This window comes from Lethenteron reissneri, chromosome 21 (genome assembly GCF_015708825.2).
Source record: "Lethenteron reissneri isolate LAM-NWPU_2019-01 chromosome 21, ASM1570882v1, whole genome shotgun sequence".
NCBI lineage: Eukaryota > Metazoa > Chordata > Hyperoartia > Petromyzontiformes > Petromyzontidae > Lethenteron > Lethenteron reissneri.
Window position 1 is genome coordinate 13,213,956 of NC_083799.1, and position 22,590 is coordinate 13,236,545.

A 22,590-nucleotide genomic window follows, 5' to 3' on the forward strand; every position below is an offset into this window, starting at 1 on the left:
CATGCAGCCTAAAACGACTGCCATCAACATCACCGCCGTCGTCGTCGTCACTGCCATTATTGTCTCTCGCACGTAAGTGCCGCGCTTTTACCAAAGAGGTACTCCAGCTCACAACAACTGGAGTTGAGCCATTCATCTTTATAATCGCCATCGTTATCACATCTATCCCTCTATTAAAGGAACGAAACAGGACTTCTCCACAAATCTGGCTGATGATGCTAGTTGTAATTACTGGCGAAACGTCGTACTCAGATTGTAAATGTTGCTGATTTGCTCTCCAACACGTTACTAGGACAGCACCGGGGTGCTGTACTAGTAACGAATTGGCATGTTCTGTTTACGTGACAAACCTTACTTATTAGCTGTGTCGGGTGGTGGGGTGTATAACGACATTTACGCGATTTAACCCACGAAAAAAACCTCGCACAGCAATTGGACAGAGGCATCCCTCCAAATGCTACATGGGAATTTAGCCGTCATACCCGTTGTCGTTGTAATCATATCACCGCCATCGTTATTGTTATCTTCATCCATGAGCAAAGTACCTGTGTACGTTGTGGGCCCAGAAATATTCCTCCAAATTGAGCCTGAAATTATTATCTGAGAGTGTCAGTTGAACACATAGGCTTTCGCAACAAATATCATCCATAATAGAGGTTTTTTTTGGGTGAAATCGCGAAAATATGTGTCGTTAAAACTCGTCACCACCCGACACAGCCAACTAGTAAGGGTTGTCACGTAAACAGAACGTGGCCAATTCGTCACTAGTACAGCACATCGGTGTGTTGGAGAGCCAAGCCACAACATTTACAATCTGAGTACGACGTTTCGCCAGTAATTACAACTAGCTTCATCAGGCGACAGCCAGATTTGTGGAGAAGTCCACCTGTTTCGTTCCTCATATAGAGGCGTAGATGTGGTGACCACGCTTCTGCACTCTTGTGCCACGTGGGGAGGGGGATTACTGAGGCAACGTACATTATGCATGTTCATTATGCGATCCCTTGGAAGTTGTCCTTCCTGTCTATAGTGTGTATTTAAATGGCCGTACCAACGGTAATCCCTATTGAAGTATGCTGACTTTTGTAGGCATGCATTTAAATAACGTATTGTTTGATGATTCGCTTCCACGCAGCACTAAGGCGGTAGCTATCCGAACCGTTAAAGTTATTTTTTGTTTATTTTAATTTCGATAGATTATCTAATTAGTCTTGGCCAGTAGTAGCTATTTTTGCACAGAACTTCAACATCATCAAAATCAATTGAGTGACCTTGTTGGTTCTGCTACTGCTGACAGTTGTATTTGGGAGAATTTCATATTTCTCTGATGTTCTTTTAGTCTTGTGCTGATCATTCATCCTGTTTTCCAAACATAACATTGTCCACACGTGCAGTTAATCCCGTACACACCTTCTGTTGACAGCTTCGGTAATACATATTTTGTACGAGATATTAATTTCTGTATTTTATGTACCATGCCAAATCTGACTCGGATTTTTTGTTTTTCCAAATATCTGGCTAATTTATCAATTACTCCCACAATGTACGGTATCTTGATCATTTTAATTACTTGGGCAGTTTCAATGCTCGTGTTATTTGATTTGGTTTTGGCATTCAATGCCCTGTTGATTTGTGCATCATTGTAGCCGTTCTTTGGCAGCGCTTCTTTAACATGTTGAATTTCACTTTTCAGACTGTCAGCATCTGACACTTTAATCAGCTCCATGAATGAGCGTCTTGATAAGAGGAGATTTCTGTGCGGGGTGATGGTGTGACTCTGCATTCAGATAGGCGTCAGTATGTGTTTTCTTTCGGTAAACACTGCGTGTTATTTTACCATTTAGACAAATACAACCCTCCATCGGTTGGACCTCTTCGTTCATAAAAAAAAACTCTGAACATCTCGTAAATATAATCAAAGATATTAAGCTTAACCCTAATGATATTCTCGTAAGTTTTCACGTGACTTCTCTGGGTTCCGGTCAACGAGTCAATTAATTACTCGACACTCTGGTAACGAACAAAGGTTTAGCGAAGGATATCCCAAGACGAGCTGAACACTGTTTAAAGAACACCTACTTCTTGTGGCAAGGTGACTTTTATAAACAAAAGGAAGGAGCAGCAATGGGCTCTCCTTTGTCTCCTGTGATAGCGAATTTGTACATGGAAGATTTTGAAACAAAAGCAATAGCTTCAAGCACACTAAAACCATCTGCTTGGTTTAGATATGTGGATGACACATTGGTGGTCTGGCCACACGGCAAAGATACACTGAACACATTTCTAAATCAACTCAACTCTCAAAACCCATCTATCCAGTTCACCATGGAAGTGGAAGCTGACAGAACTCCACCATTTCTGGATATTCTGCTCGGACGCGGTCGAAATAGTAAAATAAGACAGAGTGTTTACCGAAAGAAAACGCATACTGACGCCTGTCTGAATGTAGTCACACCATCACCCCGCGCAGAAATCTGCTCTTATCAAGACGCTCATTCATCGAGCTAAGAAAGTGTCAGATGGTGACAGTCTGAAAAGTGAAATTCAACATGTTAAATAAGCGCTGGAAATGAACGGTTACAGTGATACACAAATGCCAAAACCAAATCAAATAAATTTCGATTTAAAGCTTTCGTGACTGCAAGGATTCATCTTCTTGGTTCTTTCCCTTCTACGTGACTTTACCGAAAGAACCAAGAAGACAAATCAAATAACACGAGCATTGAAACTGCCCCAGTAATTAAAATGATCAAAATACCGTACATTGCGGGAGTAACTGATAAATTAGCCAGATGTTGGAAAAACAAAACATCCGAGTCAGATTTGGCATGGTACATAAAATAAAGAATTTAATATCTGATACAGAAGATGTATTACCGAAGCTATCAACAGAAGGTGTGTACGGGATTAACTGCACGTGTGGTAAATGTTATGTTGGGCAAACAGGACGAATGATCAGCACGAGACTAAAAGAACATCAGAGAAATATGAAATTCTCCCAAATGCAACTGTCAGCTGTAGCAGAACACGCGTGCCAACAAGGACACTCAATTGAGTTTGATAATGTTGAAGTTCTGTGCGAAACTAGCTACTACTGGCCAAGACTAATTAGAGAATCTATCGAAATTTAAAGAAATAAAAATGACCGTTCCGATAGCTACCGCCTTAGTACTGCATGGAATCAAATAATCAAATAACACGTTTTTTAAATGCATGCCTACAAGGGGCAGCATACTTAAATAGGGATTACCGTTGGTACGGCTATTTTAATACACACAATAGACAGGAAGGACAAGTTCAAAGGGCTCGCATAATGCACATGCATAATGTACGTTGACTCAGTAATCCCCTCCCCCCCCACTTTACGCAAGAGCGCAGAAGTGTGGTCACCACATCTACGCCTCTATATAAGGAACGAAACAGGTGGACTTCTCCCCAAATCTGGCTGTCGCCTGATGAAGCTAGTTGTAATTACTGGCAAAACGTCGTACTCAGATTGTAAATGTTGTGGCTTGGCTCTCCAACACACCGGTGTGCTGTACTAGTATACTACACTATACACTACACGCTAGTGCTGTACTAGTGACGAATTGGCCATGTTCTGTTTACGCGACAACCCTTACTAGTTGGCTCTGTCGGGTGGTGGCGGGTTTTAACGACACATTTATATATTTACGAGATCTAACCCAACAAAAACCTCTATTATATCTGAGAGTGTATCCATCATCGCATAACCATCATCACTCCATGAGTCCATCTTGGCCTCAACACGTTCCTGCGAGCTCCACCTGGGATTTGGGCCAAAGCGAGAAACAAGGGTTGGAATATTGATGGTGCCGGGAGGGTTAGGGGCCGTCCATAGATGACGTCATCTATGGACGGCCCCTCGGGAGGGGGGGGGGTCAGACATTTGTGACGATGTGTGACGAGGGAGGGGCGGGGTTTGAGAAATGTGACGTCACATCAAAATGCGTAACTTTAAATAAATATAGACAACACGTTCTACTTAATTAAATAGACTTTTTATTAAATATTTTCTCCTACAACATCAGAGTGCAGCGCCACATTAAATACGCGCTACAATGACAATATTTTTAAGCGATTTGTAGCATGTTTTATTTCTTGGGGGGGGGGGCAGAGCTTTGTGACGTCATATTTGAGGGGGGGGGTTTGACTTTTTGTGGGTGGACAGGGCGTGGGGTGCTGGGACCTGGGGGATGATATGCGCAGGATTGCTCGTCCTCGGAGATTTTTCCAGACCCGTCGTTGTCGTTGTTGTTCGAGTTTGCAGCAGTCAAATGTGCCACTCGTCGGTTGAGGATTTAATGAGAGCTTTTCAATCCAGATTAATGAATGCTTGGAATCGCGCCGTCCGCGCGCGAGACAGAGAGAGAGAGACGGAGATGAACACCTCGATCAGAGGGCATACGCAAGTTAGAGACATCACATTTACCGTAGGGAAAAGAAAATGAAGGATACATGAGAACATTTAATAACATAAATAAATATAAATGAAGTACAAATTGCCCAAGTAATTGGGCTTGGGCAGGAAACGTTGTGAGACCGAGAGAAGTGACAAAGGCCTGAGGCAGTCCTCATCCAGCATTGGATAACCCATGGCTGATGACGATGACGATGATAAATGCAAGGAATCAGTGAGCAATACCAGCATCTGGATTTAGCTAATTGGGCCTTCCCCTTCTTACACAGTTGACACATCCTTCAAGGGCCGCTCTTACAGCTCCGCCGTTATCATCGCCATCACGACCTTCACTGCCCGTGCCACCATTCTGTCCGTAGGCATTCCTCATATTCCACGGGGGCGGCACGAAGGGGGGGGGGGGGTGTCCACAGGGTTCCTCGGCGCAGGAGGGCCACTGAGGATGTGCGGTCCCGTGCGTCGTGCGGCCGCGATGAAGCGACGGCGGCGGGCGGCTCGATCGGCGGCGGTTGTTGAGAAACGAGCCAGGAGGCCCATTGAGACAATCGGTTGCAATCCCCCGCCAAGGAAGCCGGGCGGGCGGAGCGGGGGCAGCAGATCGCCGTGTCTTTGGATTGCCGCGTGGAATAAACCCGTGGGTGGAGCGCTTCGCCGAGATTTGACGTCGACAGCAGCATCTTCTCGCTCCATCATCGGACGCAATCTGTCCGCTGCCGGATGACTCGCCAAGTCGCCGTGACGCGGCGCTTTTTGTGGTCTCCGTTCCGATTGCTTTGCGTCGTCGCCGCAAACTTGGTTTCGTTTGCGTTTTGCTTTCGTCAATTGTTTGGTGACCCAGGTCACTCTTGCACATGACGCAGCTTCCCGTTCTCTTGACTTCTCACAGCTGGTGACACAAAACTCACAGCTGGTTACACAAAACTCACAACTGGTGACATAAAACCAACTTGAAGGTTGAACTCGGAGTGCGACGCCTGGTTCCATCCGGCTCGTGAACCCTGGTGCAGTTACACTGCCTGCACACACCCCACTCCCCACCCTTCCGACTCTCTTCTCAATGGGCGGGGGGGCTTGTATGACACCAGTACAGTCACAGCCACCAGCCAGTCTCGGTAATTGCACCGTAGGTAATTATATCGCAGTCACAGAGACATAGGACACTTTATCTCAGTGTTCTTCATCGCAAGGCCCGCGGGCCACTGGCGGCCCCTGGTGGCCTTTAGTGCGGCCCCTGACGTGTGGCCCCCGACAACACACAACACGTGAACACCACACACCCCCATCATCATCAAACCCAACAATGGTTTCAAATGGGTGGCGGCCCTCACCACTGATGATGTGTTATCGGCGAAAGCGGCCCCCCTCTGAAAATTATTGAAGAACACTGCTCTAAAGCTTGATCTGTCACGGTGCTGCCATGCAACAATCCGTATAGCACCTGGGCATGAGCCGATTTCAGCACTCCATCTCCGCAGAGGATGAACTTCCAATTATTATTTTAGCTAGAAAGGCCTCACTGAGTGTCATGACAAATTTTCAGGTGGGCCCTGCATTTTTTGTTTGATCAGTTCTATTCATGGATGTTTGGCTTCATGTCAGAGGAAACTGGAGTACTGACCCATACATGTTAGAGCGATGATTAATTACTGCTTTTAATTATTCGGGTCCTCTACCAAACTAAACAAAAAAAACCAGGTAAGCTCCACTGAGCTATGTATTTCTGTATTAGAAGCGACCTGGGCACAAATCCCATCCCAATGAAGTGGTTTATCATATGGAAATCTATCGCAGCCATATACGGTACTCTAAACGCATGTTGCATGTAATTGTGGAGGGGGGAAAATGGAGGACCCGGAGAAAAATCCACGTGACCACAGAGAGAACATGCATACTCTAAATATGCAGGAGTCAGGGTCGGGATCGAACACACGACCTCCTGTATAGCAAGCGATGGAATTGATATCTCGCCACTGCGGAATGCAAGTTGTGCATAATCAGTTGGTTTTGTAGGGGAGGCATGAGTGATGCAAATTGGTTGACACGCTTGGTGGCACTCGGTCATTGATAGACTGTCAAAGAGATGCGAGGCACTTCAAGGATGCCCCAACCATGCAAGGGTCATTAAAAGAGAAGAAGGGGAGGCAGCACATGGACAATGTGACGTGAAACCACTGAGAGGAACAGAGAATGATGTATCTTCAAGCCTCTCATCTCACTCTACTCCCCACGACACACTCTCAAACCTCTCCCCTCTCATCTCACTCTACTCCCCTCCACGCACTCTCCTACCTCTCCCCTCTCATCTCACTCTACTCCCCTCCACGCACTCTCCTACCTCTCCCCTCTCATCTCACTCTACTCCCCTCCACGCACTCTCCTACCTCTCCCCTCTCATCTCACTCTACTTCCCTCCACGCACTCTCCTATTTCTCCTCTCTCATCTCACTCTACTCCCCTCCACGCACTCTCCTACCTCTCTCATCTCACTCTACTCCCCTCCACGCACTCTCCTACCTCTCCTCTCTCATCTCACTCTACTCCCCTCCACGCACTCTCCTGCCTCTCCCCTCTCATCTCACTCTACTCCCCTCTCATCTCACTCTACTCCCCTCCACGCACTCTCCTATTTCTCCCCTCTCATCTCACTTTACTCCCCCCCCCTCACGCACTCTCCTGCCTCTCTCATCTCACTCTACTCCCCTCCACGCACTCTCCTGCCTCTCCCCTCTCATCTCACTCTACTCCCCTCTCATCTCACTCTACTCCCCTCCACGCACTCTCCTGCCTCTCCCCTCTCATCTCACTCTACTCCCCTCCACGCACTCTCCTGCCTCTCCCCTCTCATCTCACTCTACTCCCCTCCACGCACTCTCCTGCCTCTCCCCTCTCATCTCACTCCAATCCCCTCTCATCTCACTCCACTCCCCTCTCATCTCACTCTACTCCCCTCCACGCACTCTCCTTCCTCTCCCCTCTCATCTCACTCTACTCCCCTCCACGCACTCTCCTGCCTCTCCCCTCTCATCTCACTCTACTCCCCTCCACGCACTCTCCTGCCTCTCCCCTCTCATCTCACTCTACTTCCCTCCACGCACTCTCCTGCCTCTCCCCTCTCATCTCACTCTATTTCCCTCCACGCACTCTCCTGCCTCTCCCCTCTCATCTCACTCTACTCCCCTCCACGCACTCTCCTACTTCAGCAACCAACATTTTATTTCGAATCCCCCAGTCAACTTTTGCTCAGTGAGAGGTCGCTCATCCTCCTCTGCTGCTCCCACAGTCTGAAACTTCCCCCCCCCCCCTGCTACCTGTGCTGTGGACTCCCTGGCCCTGTTAAAGTCCAGGCTCAAGATCTTCCGTCTGTTCCTCTGCCTGAGACTCACTACCTATTTAGATAACCACAAAGTAAACACGTCCACTGCTTCTGTGCAGCATCTTGAGATGTGGCCACATTTAGAAGCCTTATCAATCCAATTTGTATTACATTGGGTCGTCGATAAACTTAAATCAATTGAGTGTGCAGGCGAGGGCCACTATACCATGCCTCTGGGCTCACGGAATTACTTTGGTTGCCACGGTTTCAGAGACAACAGAAATACTGTGGAGTCTGTGTGTCTGCGATGGTCGGTGTGGTTGTTGTGGTTGGTGTGTCTGCGATGGTCGGTGTGGGTGTTGTGGTTGATGTGTCTGCGATGGTTGTTGTAGTTGTTGTGGTTGGTGTGTCTGCGATGGTCGGTGTGGTTGTTGTGGTTGGTGTGTCTGCGATGGTCGGTGTGGTTGTTGCGGTTGGGTGGAATGACGGCCTCGGGGCGGTTGCCTCGGCTGGTGTTGAACCCTCGTTGTGCGTCGGGGGTCGGTTTTCCCGGGAACCCACGGGCCCCCGTAGGCCCCGTGGATTGAGCAGCGCGTGCGGTTGCCCGATGTCCATCTCCCTTCTCCGCCCTGTTTGCACCGGGCACGATGGCGCATGCCTGTGATCCAGCGTTTCGGAGGTGAGGGTTGGCGAATCATACACGGGCTTGGAGAAGGCCAGGAGATGGGAGTACAGCAAGTGTGCGCAATCTATCTGTGTGGAGCTTCGAGTGTTGTGCTCTCTGGCGAGATCCATCTGGTGTGATCTATCAGGTGAGGTTAATCTGATAAAGACTTGTCTGATGAGGTTTGCCTCATCTGGTGGGATCCATTCAACACAATTTATCTTGCGGGCTATATTTGGCATCATTCATCGAGCCGAGTTCCAGCTGGCACGGTTGTTTTGGAGTACCGTGACAATGCTATGCTCCATCTGGCATGGATCATCATCTGGCGTGTTTCATCTGGCACGGTGTTATCCGGTGGGGTTCATTCAACACGCTTCACGTGGTGCGCACCGGATGAATTATGAGATGCAACACACACCAGACAAACGAAGTTAAGCGAAGGGCAGCCCTTGAATGACGTGACATGAAGCACACCGGACGATTCACGCGGTCTGCTCCGTTGGACACAATTCCCTCCTGCTTGCCACATGAGGCAACATTGAATCTGATTGAGTTCCGTCTGGGGAGTTCTATGCGGCTGGATTCATCTGGTGGACTGCTCCACCTGACACCGCTCGTCATTGCCTAACCCCCCCAACCCCCATCCCACCCGTCGCTGTCACCGCCGCTGGCACCGTCACCGTCGCTCTGCGCGTCTCTCGTGGGGCGGCCCGAACGAGCGCTCCCACCGCGCTCGCCGCACCGCGCCACACCAGAGGTCGCAAACGGGTTTTGATTCCTTACCCGTACCCGTACCCGGCCGCACCAGGGTCGCAAATGGGTACCCGTACCCGGCCGGGTATGGGTACCCGTTCCCTACCCGTACCCTACCCTACCCGAAATGAGTGACAAACGGTTACTCACCGGTGACTCACGGCCTACCCGTACCCGTACCCGGCCGCACCAGGGTCGCAAACGGGTACCCGTACCCGTACCCGGCCGGGTACGGGTAGCCGGGTATCGGGTACCCGGTTGCGACCTCTGCGCCGCACCACACCGCGCCACTGGAGCCACAACGCGACGCGAGACCCCAGGGGTTGAGGAGGAGGCCGCGGTGGTCAGCACCCGGCCGCTTGGCGCGTCTCGCGGCGCCTGCTGCAGGGCTTGTGGCCTGCCTCACGTCGTTGCGAATCGCTTTCGCATGCTGCGTCTCCGTACCGTGAAGTTTTTTTTTGGTTTGAATCTTTATTTTCTTGCCCCTGCCGCAATTTGTACAAGTTTATCGACGGACGAACACGCTCGTGACGATTTAGTTGCGTTTGTTAATGGGGGCCTGGCTTGGTGGGCCGTGGCTAAAGCCAGGTCTTTAAATTCTGCACGCTGTCAGTCGTGTCACTACCGTTTGTGATTAGAAGGGCGGTTGAAAAGCGTAATTTCACGATGGAGGTGTTTTCGTTTCTGTGTAACTATTGAGACAATAAGTCTGCTCAATTTGTTCCAACGTGGGCTCCTGCTTATCTGACGATGTTGACAGTTTCTACAGCGATCTCCTCTAGTCTGGCAGCTCTCACTTCTGTAACACTGCAGAGGGCAGTGGCTTCTTATTTCTCTTTTTGCAGAAGACCTTAGCCATAGAATTCCTCTCTGGTTTTATCATTCTGCCTTTTGTGCCCTAAGATTCCATTTTTGTCTCCAAGGGCTGTTGTTGTGATCTATCAATCATCATTGTCCTTTTTTCTTGCTCTCACGCTCCCCATTGCTTGCCGTGACATCATCAACAATTTTCGTATCGCGTGCTCATTTATATTCTCATTGTTGTGCTAAACGGATTTTCTGGAATTGTGTGTCTTGGGGACTTTTGTTTGGCATTTCCATCCCTATTATTAAGTCTCATTTTTGTGTGGAAGCAGAACTAGCTTCTTGTCTTCGTGACTTAACTTTCTGCCTCTACTCTCAGGCCATTACTATGGAAGTGTTTTTTTTATTCCAGTGGTGAACAACCCCTTTCATCATTTTGCCTCTCTCGCAGAGGTCGCAACCGGGTACCCGATACCCGTTCCCCTACCCGATACCCGGCTACCCGTACCCGGCCGGGTACGGGTACCCGTTTGCGACCCTGGTGCGGCCGGGTACGGGTACGGGTACGGGTAGACCGTGAGTCACTGGTGAGTAACTGTTTGTTACTAATTTCCCAACGTATTGTCTCTTCTCACAATTCAAGTTCCTAGAATCAACCCACCCACGCCTGCAACATGGCTTCATCCCAGAGGTCGCAATCAGGTACCCGATACCCGTACCTTACCCGTACCCGTGCGGGTACGGGTAGGGTACGGGTACGGCCGGGTACGGGTACCCGTTTGCGACCCTGGTGCGGCCGGGTACGGGTAAGGAATCAAAACCCGTTTGCGACCTCTGTTCTCTCGTCATTTGATTCGGTTACCTATTTGCATTAATACGTTATTTATAGTTATTATTCAATTACCTAGTCTAAAAGTCCCAGAATTTCTTCACATTTATGGCTGTCCGCCTGATGAGGCTGGTTGTAATCACCGGTGAAATGCCACGGTACACGAATTGTAAATGTTGTGGTTTTACTCTCCAACACACCGGTGTGCTGAACTAGTAACTAAAATTGGCATGTTTTGTTAAAGTGTCAAACCTTACTAATTGGCTGTGTCAGGTGATGGCGGGTTTAACGACACATTTATATTTCTGCGAACTAACCCAGAAAAAAAACTATTATGGATAATATTGGTCACGTGGATTTTTCTCCGTGTTATTCTGCTGTTCGCCCTCTTTCACGTTGAGAATCAACATATTATCTAACTGCTGCTACAAATTCCCACGTGTTGATGCTCACGATGATGATACCTGCAACTTCGACGACGAGCCATCACGTGCGGCCAGGTCGCCTCTGAAAAAGAGCTCGAAGCTCAGCGGGATTCACCTGGTTAATATCATAGTAGTAGGAGTAATAGGCTGTCTGGCTCCCGCCCTTTCTCCCATGTGCATCTCTGTCTCTCCCCACGATTCCAGCCTTCTCTGACTTTCTCTCTCAGTTTTCCTCTCGGCCTGCTGCCTGCCTGCTTATCCGTCTCTCTGCTGCCCCCCCCCCCACCACCACCAATATCCCTGTGACGCCGACTCGGATGCAGGTCACGTGGAGACGGTAGCCATGGAGATGGGCTTTGCAGGCAGAAGGGCGGGAGGATGTGGAGGGAGGGAGGGAGGAGGGGCCGGCGTGCGGGCGGAGAGCGACGGGGAGGGGGTAGGGCGAGAGGGGGGGGGATAGGGCGAGAGGGGGTAGGGCGAGAGGGAGGGGCGAGAGGGGGGGGGATAGGGCGAGAGGGGGGGGGGATAGGGCGAGAGGGGGGGGGGGGCGAGAGGGGGGGGGATAGGGCGAGAGGGGGGGGTAGGGCGAGAGGGGGGGGATAGGGCGAGAGGGAGGGGGCGAGAGGGGGGGCAGGGCGAGGGGGGGGGGGATAGGGCGAGAGGGGGGGGCAGAGGGGGGGGCGAGAGGGAGGGGGGATAGGGCGAGAGGGAGGGGGGGTAGGGCGAGAGGGAGGGGGGCGAGAGGGGGGGGGGGGGGATAGGGCGAGAGGGGGGCGAGAGGGAGGGGGGATAGGGCGAGAGGGAGGGGTAGGGCGAGAGGAGGGGGGGGATAGGGCGAGAGGGAGGGGGGATAGGGCGAGAGGGAGGGGGATAGGGCGAGAGGGAGGGGGGATAGGGCGAGAGGAGGGGGGCGAGAGGGGGGGGGATAGGGCGAGAGGGAGGGGGGGGCGAGAGGGAGGGGGGGGGCGAGAGGGAGGGGGATAGGGCGAGAGGGGGGGGCGAGAGGGGGGGGGGGGGCGAGAGGGAGGGGGGGTAGGGCGAGAGGGGGGGCGAGAGGGAGGGGGGGATAGGGCGAGAGGGGGGGGCGAGAGGGAGGGGGGTAGGGCGAGAGGGGGGGCGAGAGGGGGGGGCGAGAGGAGGGGGGGATAGGGCGAGAGGGGGGGGGTAGGGCGAGAGGGGGGGGCGAGAGGGGGGGGGCGGCGAGAGGGAGCGGGGGCGAGAGGGAGGGGGGGTATGGCGAGAGGGAGGGGGAGGGATAGGGCGAGAGGGGGGGGGATAGGGCGAGAGGGGGGGGGGATAGGGCGAGAGGGAGGGGGGGTAGGGCGAGAGGGGGGGGGGCGAGAGGGGGGGGGGGCGGCGAGAGGGAGGGGGGGCGAGAGGGAGGGGGGGTATGGCGAGAGGGAGGGGGGGTATGGCGAGAGGGAGGGGGGGTATGGCGAGAGGGAGGGGGAGGGATAGGGCGAGAGAGGGGGGGGATAGGGCGAGAGGGGGGAGGGGCAGAGGGGGGGCCAGAGGGGGGGCGAGAGGGAGGGGGGATATGGCGAGTGGGAGGGGTGGGGGGACTTGGGGGCTGCGGGGCAGCGCTATTACCGCGTTACCACGGCAACGCGGAGCAGCAGGGCTCTCTGGGAAGATGGCGGGAAGAAGAAGAGGAGGAGGCGGCTGGGCGGTCGGTACCGGCGGCGGCGGCGGCGGCAAGACTACGGGGGCATAGAGGCCTCCCCATGGACGCAGGTGGGCGGGCGGGTGGTGATGGGTGAGGAGGAGGAGGAGGATGAGGGGGGTGAGTGGGTCAGGACCCGCGCCGTGCGTTCGCCGCGGGCTGTGAGCCTCATTCGCTCCCTGGTCGCGCGTGGGCAGATTGCTTCGCTCCTAAATTCCCTCTTCCCACCTTCCCTCCCCTATCCTCGTTTTGCTCTGATCCTCCCTGCCCTCTCCTCCCTGCCCTCTCCACCCCCTCCCTGCCCTCTCGTGTCTCTCCCGCTCCTCTTTGCTATTCTCACGTCTCTCTCCTCTCCCGCCCCCCTCTCGAATTTTATTTTTTCTCCGTCTCCTTTAGATTTTCTCCTCTCCCGTTAGAGTGCAGGGCAGCTGCTGTTGCATGCTGTTTGATAGTCGTGGCCATGGTGTGAGTGATGGCAATCGACGATCGATAAAGAATAATGATCGATAAGGTGATGGTCATCATCATCAACATCATGTCAATGTTGATGATGGTTCGTGACGGTTGATCGTGATGCTCAAAATGATGTTGGTCTTGGTGATGTTCATAATGATCATGATGATCACCGGCATCAGTAGAAGTAATACTGGTACGAACCTCCTGGTTACACCAGCCCACAGGGGATTATTGTGTCCGTCCGTCGTGCAGGGAGGGGCTGGGTGGGGAGGGGTGGGGCTGGGTGGGGGGGTGGGAGGGGCTGGGTGGGGAGGGTGGAGAGGGGCTGGGTGGGGAGGGTGGGGAGGGGCTGGGTGGGGAGGGTGGGGAGGGGCTGGGTGGGGAGGGTGGGGCTGGGTGGGGAGGGTTGGGAGGGGCTGGGTGGGGGGTGGGGCTGGGTGGGGAGGGGCTGGTCACCCCGTGGTGCCCTTATAAAACTCAACGTTTAACCTACTCACGCCGGCTTGTGCCCGCCCTCAGAGTCGGGCATATTTGCGGAATACACCACGCCGCCGTTGACCCTGGCCATTGACCGAGCAACCCAACGTTCCTACCAGCTCCCTCCGCAGGAATGTGTTTAACCACGACAATAACCTCTCAAATCACAAAAATTTCACGTATATATTATACACAATTATATACCTACCCCCCCCCCACATCACAACGATGGTGATTGCTACTGAACGTATTGGCTTCCCTTTGACATTTGACACCGTGCGTGTTGTTTATTGTCTTGTTCTTTAAGGTATTAATATATAAACATTGTATTTGTCGTAATTTAAACGACTCAAACCGAGGCAGCCCACGTGCTTAGCCGACCGACAGCTCGTTGGTGAAGTGAGTCAGAGGTCGACCGTTTTCCACAGTGATGAATTGCCTCCCCCAGCCGTCTGTGCTGGAGACTCCCTGTCCTGACTCAAATCCCAGTGTCCAAGACCTTGGGGGCCGTCCATAAATGACGTCACGCGATTTTTGACGATTTTTGACCCCTCCCCCACCCCTCGCCACACGACGTCACAAAAAGTCAGACCCCCCCCCTCAAATTTGACGTCACAAAGCTCTGCCCCCCCCCCACCAAAATATTAAACATGCTTCAAAGGGGCCGTCCATAAATGACGTCACGCGATTTTTGACCCCTCCCCCCCCCCCCTTCGTCACACGACGTCACAAAAAGCCAGACCCCCCCTCAAATATGACGTCACAAAATTCTGCCCCCCTCCCCCCACAAAAAAATAAAACATGCTTCAATTCGCTTTAAACTATTGTCATTGTAGTGCGTATTTAATGCGGCGCTGCACTCTGATGTAGGAGAACACATTTATTTAAAAGTCTATTTAATTAAATAGAACGTGTTGTCTATATTCATTTCAAGTTGCCCATTTTGATGTGACGTCACATTTCTCAACCCCCCCCCCCCCCCCCCCGGGGGATCAGCCTCTTGTTTTTGGTGCCGAAGCAACACGATGAGGTCATCGGGAAATCTCTAACCTTCGTTCTCGCTGTCACATTTGTAATCATTAGGGGTTGCAACGATGCCTCATTGATTAATATGGATCCTTAAACTCACGAGACACGCATCGAATTGCGTGCGAAAGAGATGCTGTATGTCTCAATTCGTACGTCGGTTGTTATCGTCAACATCGTTAAGGTCAACGTAATCCTCATGACCCACCGATACCATTATTATCATCATCATCATCCTCACAACCACGACCATTGTATATGTCAGCATACCTTCCTCACGATCAGAAAGATGCATATTCAAATCCTGGTATCCAACTGTAGTTGGCCTATGCACTTATATACTCCTGCCATAGGAATGTGGAATATCCACAACTACCTCGGGGTCGCCAGTGGAGGAGATGAGCACCGCCCAGCGCTCGTTAAAAGATGGAGAGGCTTCTCGCTTGTTAGCAATGATCATCGATAGGAGATCTCATTTACGATTTATGGAAGAGATGGGATGAGGGCTTGGGGACGTGAGGTTATCACTGTGCCTGAAACTCACTGGTCGCCGTTAGCACGCTCACAGCGAACGCACGAGTTCGATTCCTGCTCACGGCCAACACCAGTGACGATTATCCGAACTGGTCCTGGGCCTCCCCTAGCTCAAATTAGCCTCAAATGAGTACCTAGTGCGGTGTGTAAAGATCGCTAATAGAGGGACAAAGGCGGCCGGGTGTGGTGCTGGGTACCCACCTCCCCTCGTGTGCCTTGCCAGCCTTCAAAGGTGCTCGGAACAGCACTTTCCCCAAGTATATTACAGCTATACGGAGGATCTTTTGTCTTTCACACAGCGATGATCGGTGTGAGCCCAGTCGGAACTGCGGCCAATTACTGAGTTAGCGACACAAAGCTCTCTCTCGAGGTGATTATGGTGATGGATGATGATTGTACGTGCGTTGTTTTTGTAATCCAACGCTTTGGAAGCTATGGTTGGTGGATGCAATCATATTTGTTAAACGACCAACCTCAATGGAACTGCAATACGGCTGGGAAGTGACAGTACAGGAAGTGTGGTCAAGTGGGGTCATTCATCCGTCCGTGTGGATATATTTGTGTTCGCCTCTCCTTTGTGTGATCCTATCCCGATTTCTCTGAGTGTCTCCCACAAGCAAAATACTCATTTTAAAAATTCAACCGGCTAAACATCCGAATAGAGAACCCTCCTGATCTAAAACTAAACGCTTTTATTTTACCAGCTAAGGCCCACTGAAGTATATTGCTCTTTTTGAGAAACGACCTGGCCACAAATGATAGCTCAACGAAGTGGCTTATCACGTGGACATGTTATAACAGCCAAACATTCTAAACGCACGATTCTAAATGTGGAGAGAAAACCCTGAGGAGGAGGACCCGGAGAAAAATCCATGTGACCATGGGGAGAGAGACATGCAAACTCCAAATACACAGGCGTCAGGGATTGGGATCGACCCAGAGGTCGCAACCGGGTACCCGATACCCGTATCCTACCCGATACCTGGCTACCTGTACCCGGCCGGGTACGGGTACCCGTTTGCGACCCTGGTGCGGCCGGGTACGGGTAGACCGTGAGTCACTGGTGAGTAACTGTTGTCACTCATTTCCCAACGTCTTGTCTCTTCTCACAATTCAAGTTCCTAGAATCAACCCACCCACGCCTGCAACATGGCTTCATCCCAGAGGTCGCAATCAGGTACCCGATACCCGTACCCTACCCGGGTACGGGTAGGGTACGGGTACGGGTACGGCCGGGTACGGGTACCCGTTTGCGACCCTGGTGCGGCCGGGTACGGGTACGGGTAAGGAATCAAACCCCGTTTGCGACCTCTGGATCGAACCCACGACCTCCTACATACTTAGACGAGGCAGTGAACGTCTCAGAGCCACCGATGCCTTTCTGGCCTCCTGCCAGAATGAAACGACGACGGGAGCTTAATCAGGAACAGTGTGGCTGCCACGGCGGTGACTCTTCCGTAGTGAATGTCTCGTTCCTGCGCCTCGGATAGAACGCGGCATTCCAGCGGTCCCTTGGGGTGTGCCATTCACCGGGAATATACGGCGTGATGCAGCGCGTGCCTGTCCCCTGATCGTCGCGGATGTTGTTCGGGAGCACGAACAGACGCGGATGTTCACAAAACGGAGGCTGTCGTACGTTGAGCTTTGAGGCCTTTAAATATGTCTACATATAAATTCAATTGTTTTATTATGATTGCGCTATCGGCGTTGTAACAATGAAGGGTCCATCTGGATCCCTCACAGCGGTGCAGCCCTTCACGTTAAAGAATGACCCGTTGAAGTGGATAAATGACGTCACGCAATTTTACCCGATTTTTTACCCCCCCCTCCCTCCCTCGTCACACGGCGTCAGAAAAAGTCAGACCCCCCCCATATTTCCATTTTGAAAATAAAACATGCTTCAAATCACTTTAAACTATTGTCATTATAGTGCGTATTTAATGTGGCGCTGCACTCTGATGTTGTAGGAGAAAACACGTATTAAAAAGGAGACGTTGGAAAAGCTGAAATTTTGCATAAAATTCACTTGAAAATATTCAACGTCTAACTAAAACTGCAGATGTTCAGAATATTATATTGAAATTATCTTTTAAAATATAATAAAAGTAATTATAACTATAAAAAAATACTTGAAACTTTGTAGTAGAACGAAGCAAAATGGAGAGTACAATTATAACAATCACATATTCATTCCACAGAATGAAAAGCCCTGGTAGAATCATTAAAATCAAAATGTTTAATAACAATCATTCAAAATTTTTACAAAATATAAGCTTCTCCATTGTCCCATGGAGAAGCAAAATGCTCCTTCATGGAATAAATAAAAGGTGACCTTAGTAAATTAAATAATAAAATAGTTAATCAAGAAAATTAATCAAAATTGTGTTGTTATAACAATTCTATTTAATTAAGTAGAACGTGTTTATATTTATTTAAAGTTGCGCATTTTTACGTGACGTCACATTTCTCAAACCCCCCCCTCCCCCCCTCGTCACGCATCGTCACAAATGTCTGACCCCCCTCCCCCCCTAGGTGCGTGACGTCATTTATGGACGGCCCCCAACCTCTGAGAGCCCTTGAAGTGACATCTAGTTCAAAGTAAAGGGATGGGGGGGGGAAGCGATTCCCACCCACTCTGCCTCCAAGAATAATGTTAGTAATGTGGCAATCAAAGTGAAATGTTTAATTCTCAGAGCAGCAATTTAGCCAAATTCAGTGAATTTTTTTGTTATGAGACTGACCAGATTGAGATCATCATCTTTGAGAACCCGGTGTAATCATGGGCATCTTCCTGGATTAAATCCCAGGATCTCGGCAGTGCAATGAATTGGAAGTCTTAACTGCAGAACAAATGTTTTCCCTGAGGCAAGTGAGAGTTCACTGCCAGGTACGAATGCTGCATTGCACTGCAACGTGGCAGCGACGAGGCTGGATGCAGTGGGGTTTCTCTGTCAGTTTTTGCCGTTGGATGAACGTCCTTAGAGTGTGTTTTTAGACAGCAGATCCACGATAAGAGGATTCGCTTATTGAGTGACTCTTAATTGTCGTGTTGTAGCGCTCGGTTGGCCGGCGTTGCCGAGATTCTGTAACCAGGTTGAGACTCCGTGGTGGCGTGATGTTAACTGCCTCGCCTGGTATACAGGAGGCCGTGGGATCGATCCCGACCCTGACGCTCCCTGTATATTTTGAGTTTGCGGTGTCTCTCTCCCCGTGGTCGCGTGGATTTTTCTCCGGGTGCTCCGGCTTTTCCCTCTACATTTATAAACGTGCGTTTAGAAATTTTCGGCTGCAACAAAATCTCCACGTGATAAGCCACTTCGTTGAGCTTCTGAAAAATATCTATTTAGCTCTTCACCGCTTCTGGCCGTGATGTGTCTCACCCAGGTGCGCGTACATGTTCTCTAATGCCTCGCAGGTGTATTTTCAAATGTGCATGAGAAGCGTTGTTCTTTGTAAAATGGTCATTTAAGTGACTTGTGTATGAACACACATTGCGTGTGTGGACACAGATTGTGTGTGGATATACGTTGTGTGTGGACGGACGTGGTGTAGTTTAGTTTATTCTGCATTCTCATCCAAACCACTGTCAGTCATTGAAATTTGGATTTTGAAGTAGGTGGCCAGGTGGCTCAGGGTTCAGAGCACTGAGCCGACACTGCTGAGGGCCTGGGCTTGAAACCAGGTTTAGCCCCTCTGTGACCAAACCGGGCTCTTAAGTGTAGTACGCTGGGGAGGGTGGGGGTGGTGGGACTGGGTGGGGAGGGGCTGGTCACCCCGTGGTGCCCTTATAAAACTCAACGTTTAACCTACTCACGCCGGCTTGTGCCCGCCCTCACAGGCGGGCATATTTGCGGAATACACCACGCCGCCATTGACCCTGGCCATTGACCGAGCAACCCAACGTTCCTACCAGCTCCCTCCACAGGAATTTGTTAAATGTTTTCTCCTACAACATCAGAGTGCAGCGCCACATTAAATACGCACTACAATGACAATAGTTTAAAGCGATTTGAAGCAAGTTTTATTTTGTTCGGGGGGGTGCAGAGCTTTGTGACGTCATATTTGAGTGGGGGGGGTCTGCCTTTTTGTGACGTCGTGTGACGAAGGGAGTCAAAAATCGTCCAAAATCGCGTGACGTCATTTATGGACGGCCCCTAAGTATACCAAGTTTGCAGTCGATACCACATTGGGAAGTGGGGTTAAAATTGACTTACAAGATTTGAGGATACAACGACAACGACGACAACAACAGACAGAGTGAGCTAAATAAAAGCGGGTCCCCGCCAGAGGTCGCAAACGGGTTTTGATTCCTTACCCGTACCCGTACCCGGCTGCACCAGGCTCGCAAATGAGTGATAAAACGGTTACTCACCAGTGACTCACGGCCTACCCGTACCCGTACCCGGCCGCACCAGGGTCGCAAACGGGTAGCCGGCTGGGTACAGGTAGCCGAGTATCGGGTAGGGTACGGGTATCGGGTACCCGGTTGCGACCCCTGGTCCCCGCTCGTGGCTCTGTGGATTTGGTGCCACCACCGCAACGGCGCCGCGAGCCTCGACAGGTGGAGGGGGGAGGGAGGAGGCTCACGGATGCCTCGAGACCGACCCCCAAAACTGGAGGAGACTCGCGAAAAAAAACACCCCGAGCGAAAACAAGACGACCTCTGTCTCGCCTCGTGCACGCGTGTCGATGTGGGTTGGCGCGCTTGTGTCCAGCAACACTTGCGCGTGTCAATGCGTGTACACGGAGCGGTTTGTGTGAAATCAAAGTGATGATGCGTGGAGGGATAAAAGGGGATTGAGCCGGCAGCTGGCGGTGCCGATTCCCTGGCTCCAGTGGAATCCGCTCCACATTACGTGGCCCTCTCGGGGGGGGGGGTGTTTGCGGTTGTGTCTTCGTATGTGTGTGTGTGCGTGTGGTACACCTCCGATTAGCACGGTTGGCTACGTACGGTGCAAAAGAAGTTCAACATACATACGTGGCGTAGTGGCGAGCGGTGGCGAAGTGGTTCGCGTTCTGCGCTACGAACCCGGTGACCGAAGTTCGATTCCCGCTCACCAGTGACGATTAATTGAACCGGTCCTGGGCCTCCCTTAGGTCGACTCAGCCTCAAAATGTGTACCTGGTACAGTGTGTAAACATCGCCACTAGGGAGACAAAGGCGGTCGGGCGTGGTGGTGGCCACCCCACCCCCTCGTGTACCGTGGCCGGTCTTCATAGGTGCTGTTCGCTAACAGCACTTGCCCCAACAGTCTGTTAAGGTTATACGGGGATCTGTATCTTTGGGTTCGTGTTACGGGGCCCCTTTCACAATTGTGGCTACCCCCCACGTCCTTCCTCCCGACATAGAGACACATAGAGATACATAGAGACACGTAGAGATACATAGAGACCCACAGAGACACGTAGAGACACGTAGATATACATGAAATACGCACGCCCCAGTCGTGTGATTGTGGGCATTCGACCCATGCTATGGACCCTTTAGTAAACCACACTGGTCAGTGCTCCTTCGACGGAGGAGGAGGAACGGCGAGACGAGACGAACTCTCTCCCGAAGCCCTCTCGTCGCGGCTAGCAGCAGACCGCGACATTGGCGTTTGGCTAACGGAGCCAACATTTCTGCCGGTGGCGCACGGACGGAAAGAGTTGATGAATAATCGTGCCGATGAGAAATCGTTCGAGCAATCGGTCGCTCGGATAATCGCGAGCGCCCAGCTTCTGCACGCGTGGTGCACACCGGCAACTTACAGTCGCGTAGACAAATACGCAGGTGTTATGTAAATGTGTGTGAACGAGTGCACACAAGGCCAGCCCGTGCTGTTTGCACGGTTTGATGCTGTTTGTCTTTGGGAGGGTGGCGCGGGGTTGTTTTTACATGGGGGCAGGGGGGGGTGTGTGAAGGTGTGCTGTAAATTATAATGCCACACACACAGAGACCGCACCCCGCCTACACAAGTTGATGATGGGGCAAGTTATGTTTGCGAGCACCTGTTAAGGCAGTCACAGTGCACAAGCAGGGGGTGGTGTGGCCAGAACTGGACCACGCCCGAGGGCTGCCTCTGGCTTCACCCAGGGCTGATGTTTGCACACTGCACCAGGTGCTCGTTTTTCAGGTGGAGTTCACCTGGGACTGGTTCTCGCACGCCTCTGATGTTAGCCGTGACCTAGAGTCAAACTCATGCAGCCCGGTCCGGAGAGCAGTGCACTAACCACCACTACGTGACACAAGGCCCGCACCTACGATTCGCACGGTTGGCTACGTACGGTGCGAAAGAAGTTCAACGTGCATACAAAGATCCCCCGTATAGCCTTAATAAACTGTTGGGGCAAGTGCTGTTAGCAAGCGCCTATGAAGGCCGGCACGGCACACGAGGGGACCGGTGACCAGCACCACGGCTGACCGCCTTTGTCTCCCCAGTGGTGATGTTTACACACTGCACCAGGTCCTCATTTGAGGCTGAGTCGACCGAGGGGAGGCCTAGGACTGGTTGAGATAATCTTAACTGTGTTGGCCGTGAGCGGGAATCGAATTCGGCTCGCCGGGTTCGTAGCATAGCACGCTGACTGCTAACACTGCCGCTCCCCACACACACACATGCAGCGTGCTAACTGCTACACTACCTCTCCTCACACACACGCAGCATGCTAACCGCTACACTACCGCTCCCCATTTAACATCTCTACGTGACAGTACACACGTGCAGGGCCACCTACACTCACCCATCCAGTACTCACAACAAGAGGAGCCGTATACTACAGGGCCCGTGGTGTCATCTTGGTGTCATCATCATGGCACGAGATGCACTCTACTCACTGGGACGGGGTCATGAGATAGGCCCAGGTGTTATGCGTTACATGACGAGGGAGGGTGACTGACAGATGCACACAGACACACTCATGCGCAGATCGACAGATGGGTGCACCTGTAATTAGGCCTTCATTTCTCACTAAATATTTATTTTCTGGGTTGCTGGTAGACTACAGTCGGCAGGCGACAGGTAACCACAGCAGTGCGAGAGGTTTAATGGATACGGTGTGCCGAGTGTGGGCATGTTTTTTTGGGCTGCTCACCTGGACAGACCCAGCTTCAATGAAGCCCTGTTTGGTGGGACACTGCTACACAGCGTCCGCCACAAATGGTTAGCACACACGGCCACACACACACAGGAGCCATGCATATAAACTAGTGGTGTCAATCA

At 51.6% G+C, this 22,590-nt stretch overlaps 1 protein-coding gene across 12 annotated transcripts in view; it reads left to right on the forward strand.

The window, feature by feature from the left end:
• LOC133345256 (disco-interacting protein 2 homolog C-like) overlaps positions 1-22,590 on the forward strand; it is a 151,101-nt gene that overhangs the window by 75,929 nt on the left and 52,582 nt on the right. The window contains exon 1 of one of the 12 annotated variants that reach the window (XM_061555861.1): positions 12,840-12,966. The exons of the other annotated variants lie outside the window; for them this stretch is intronic. Within the exon in view, the coding sequence (XP_061411845.1) occupies positions 12,957-12,966 (10 nt within the window). The 5' untranslated portion in view covers positions 12,840-12,956. Of the gene's footprint in view, positions 1-12,839; positions 12,967-22,590 lie in introns of those variants that run through there. 12 annotated transcript variants of the gene reach the window in all.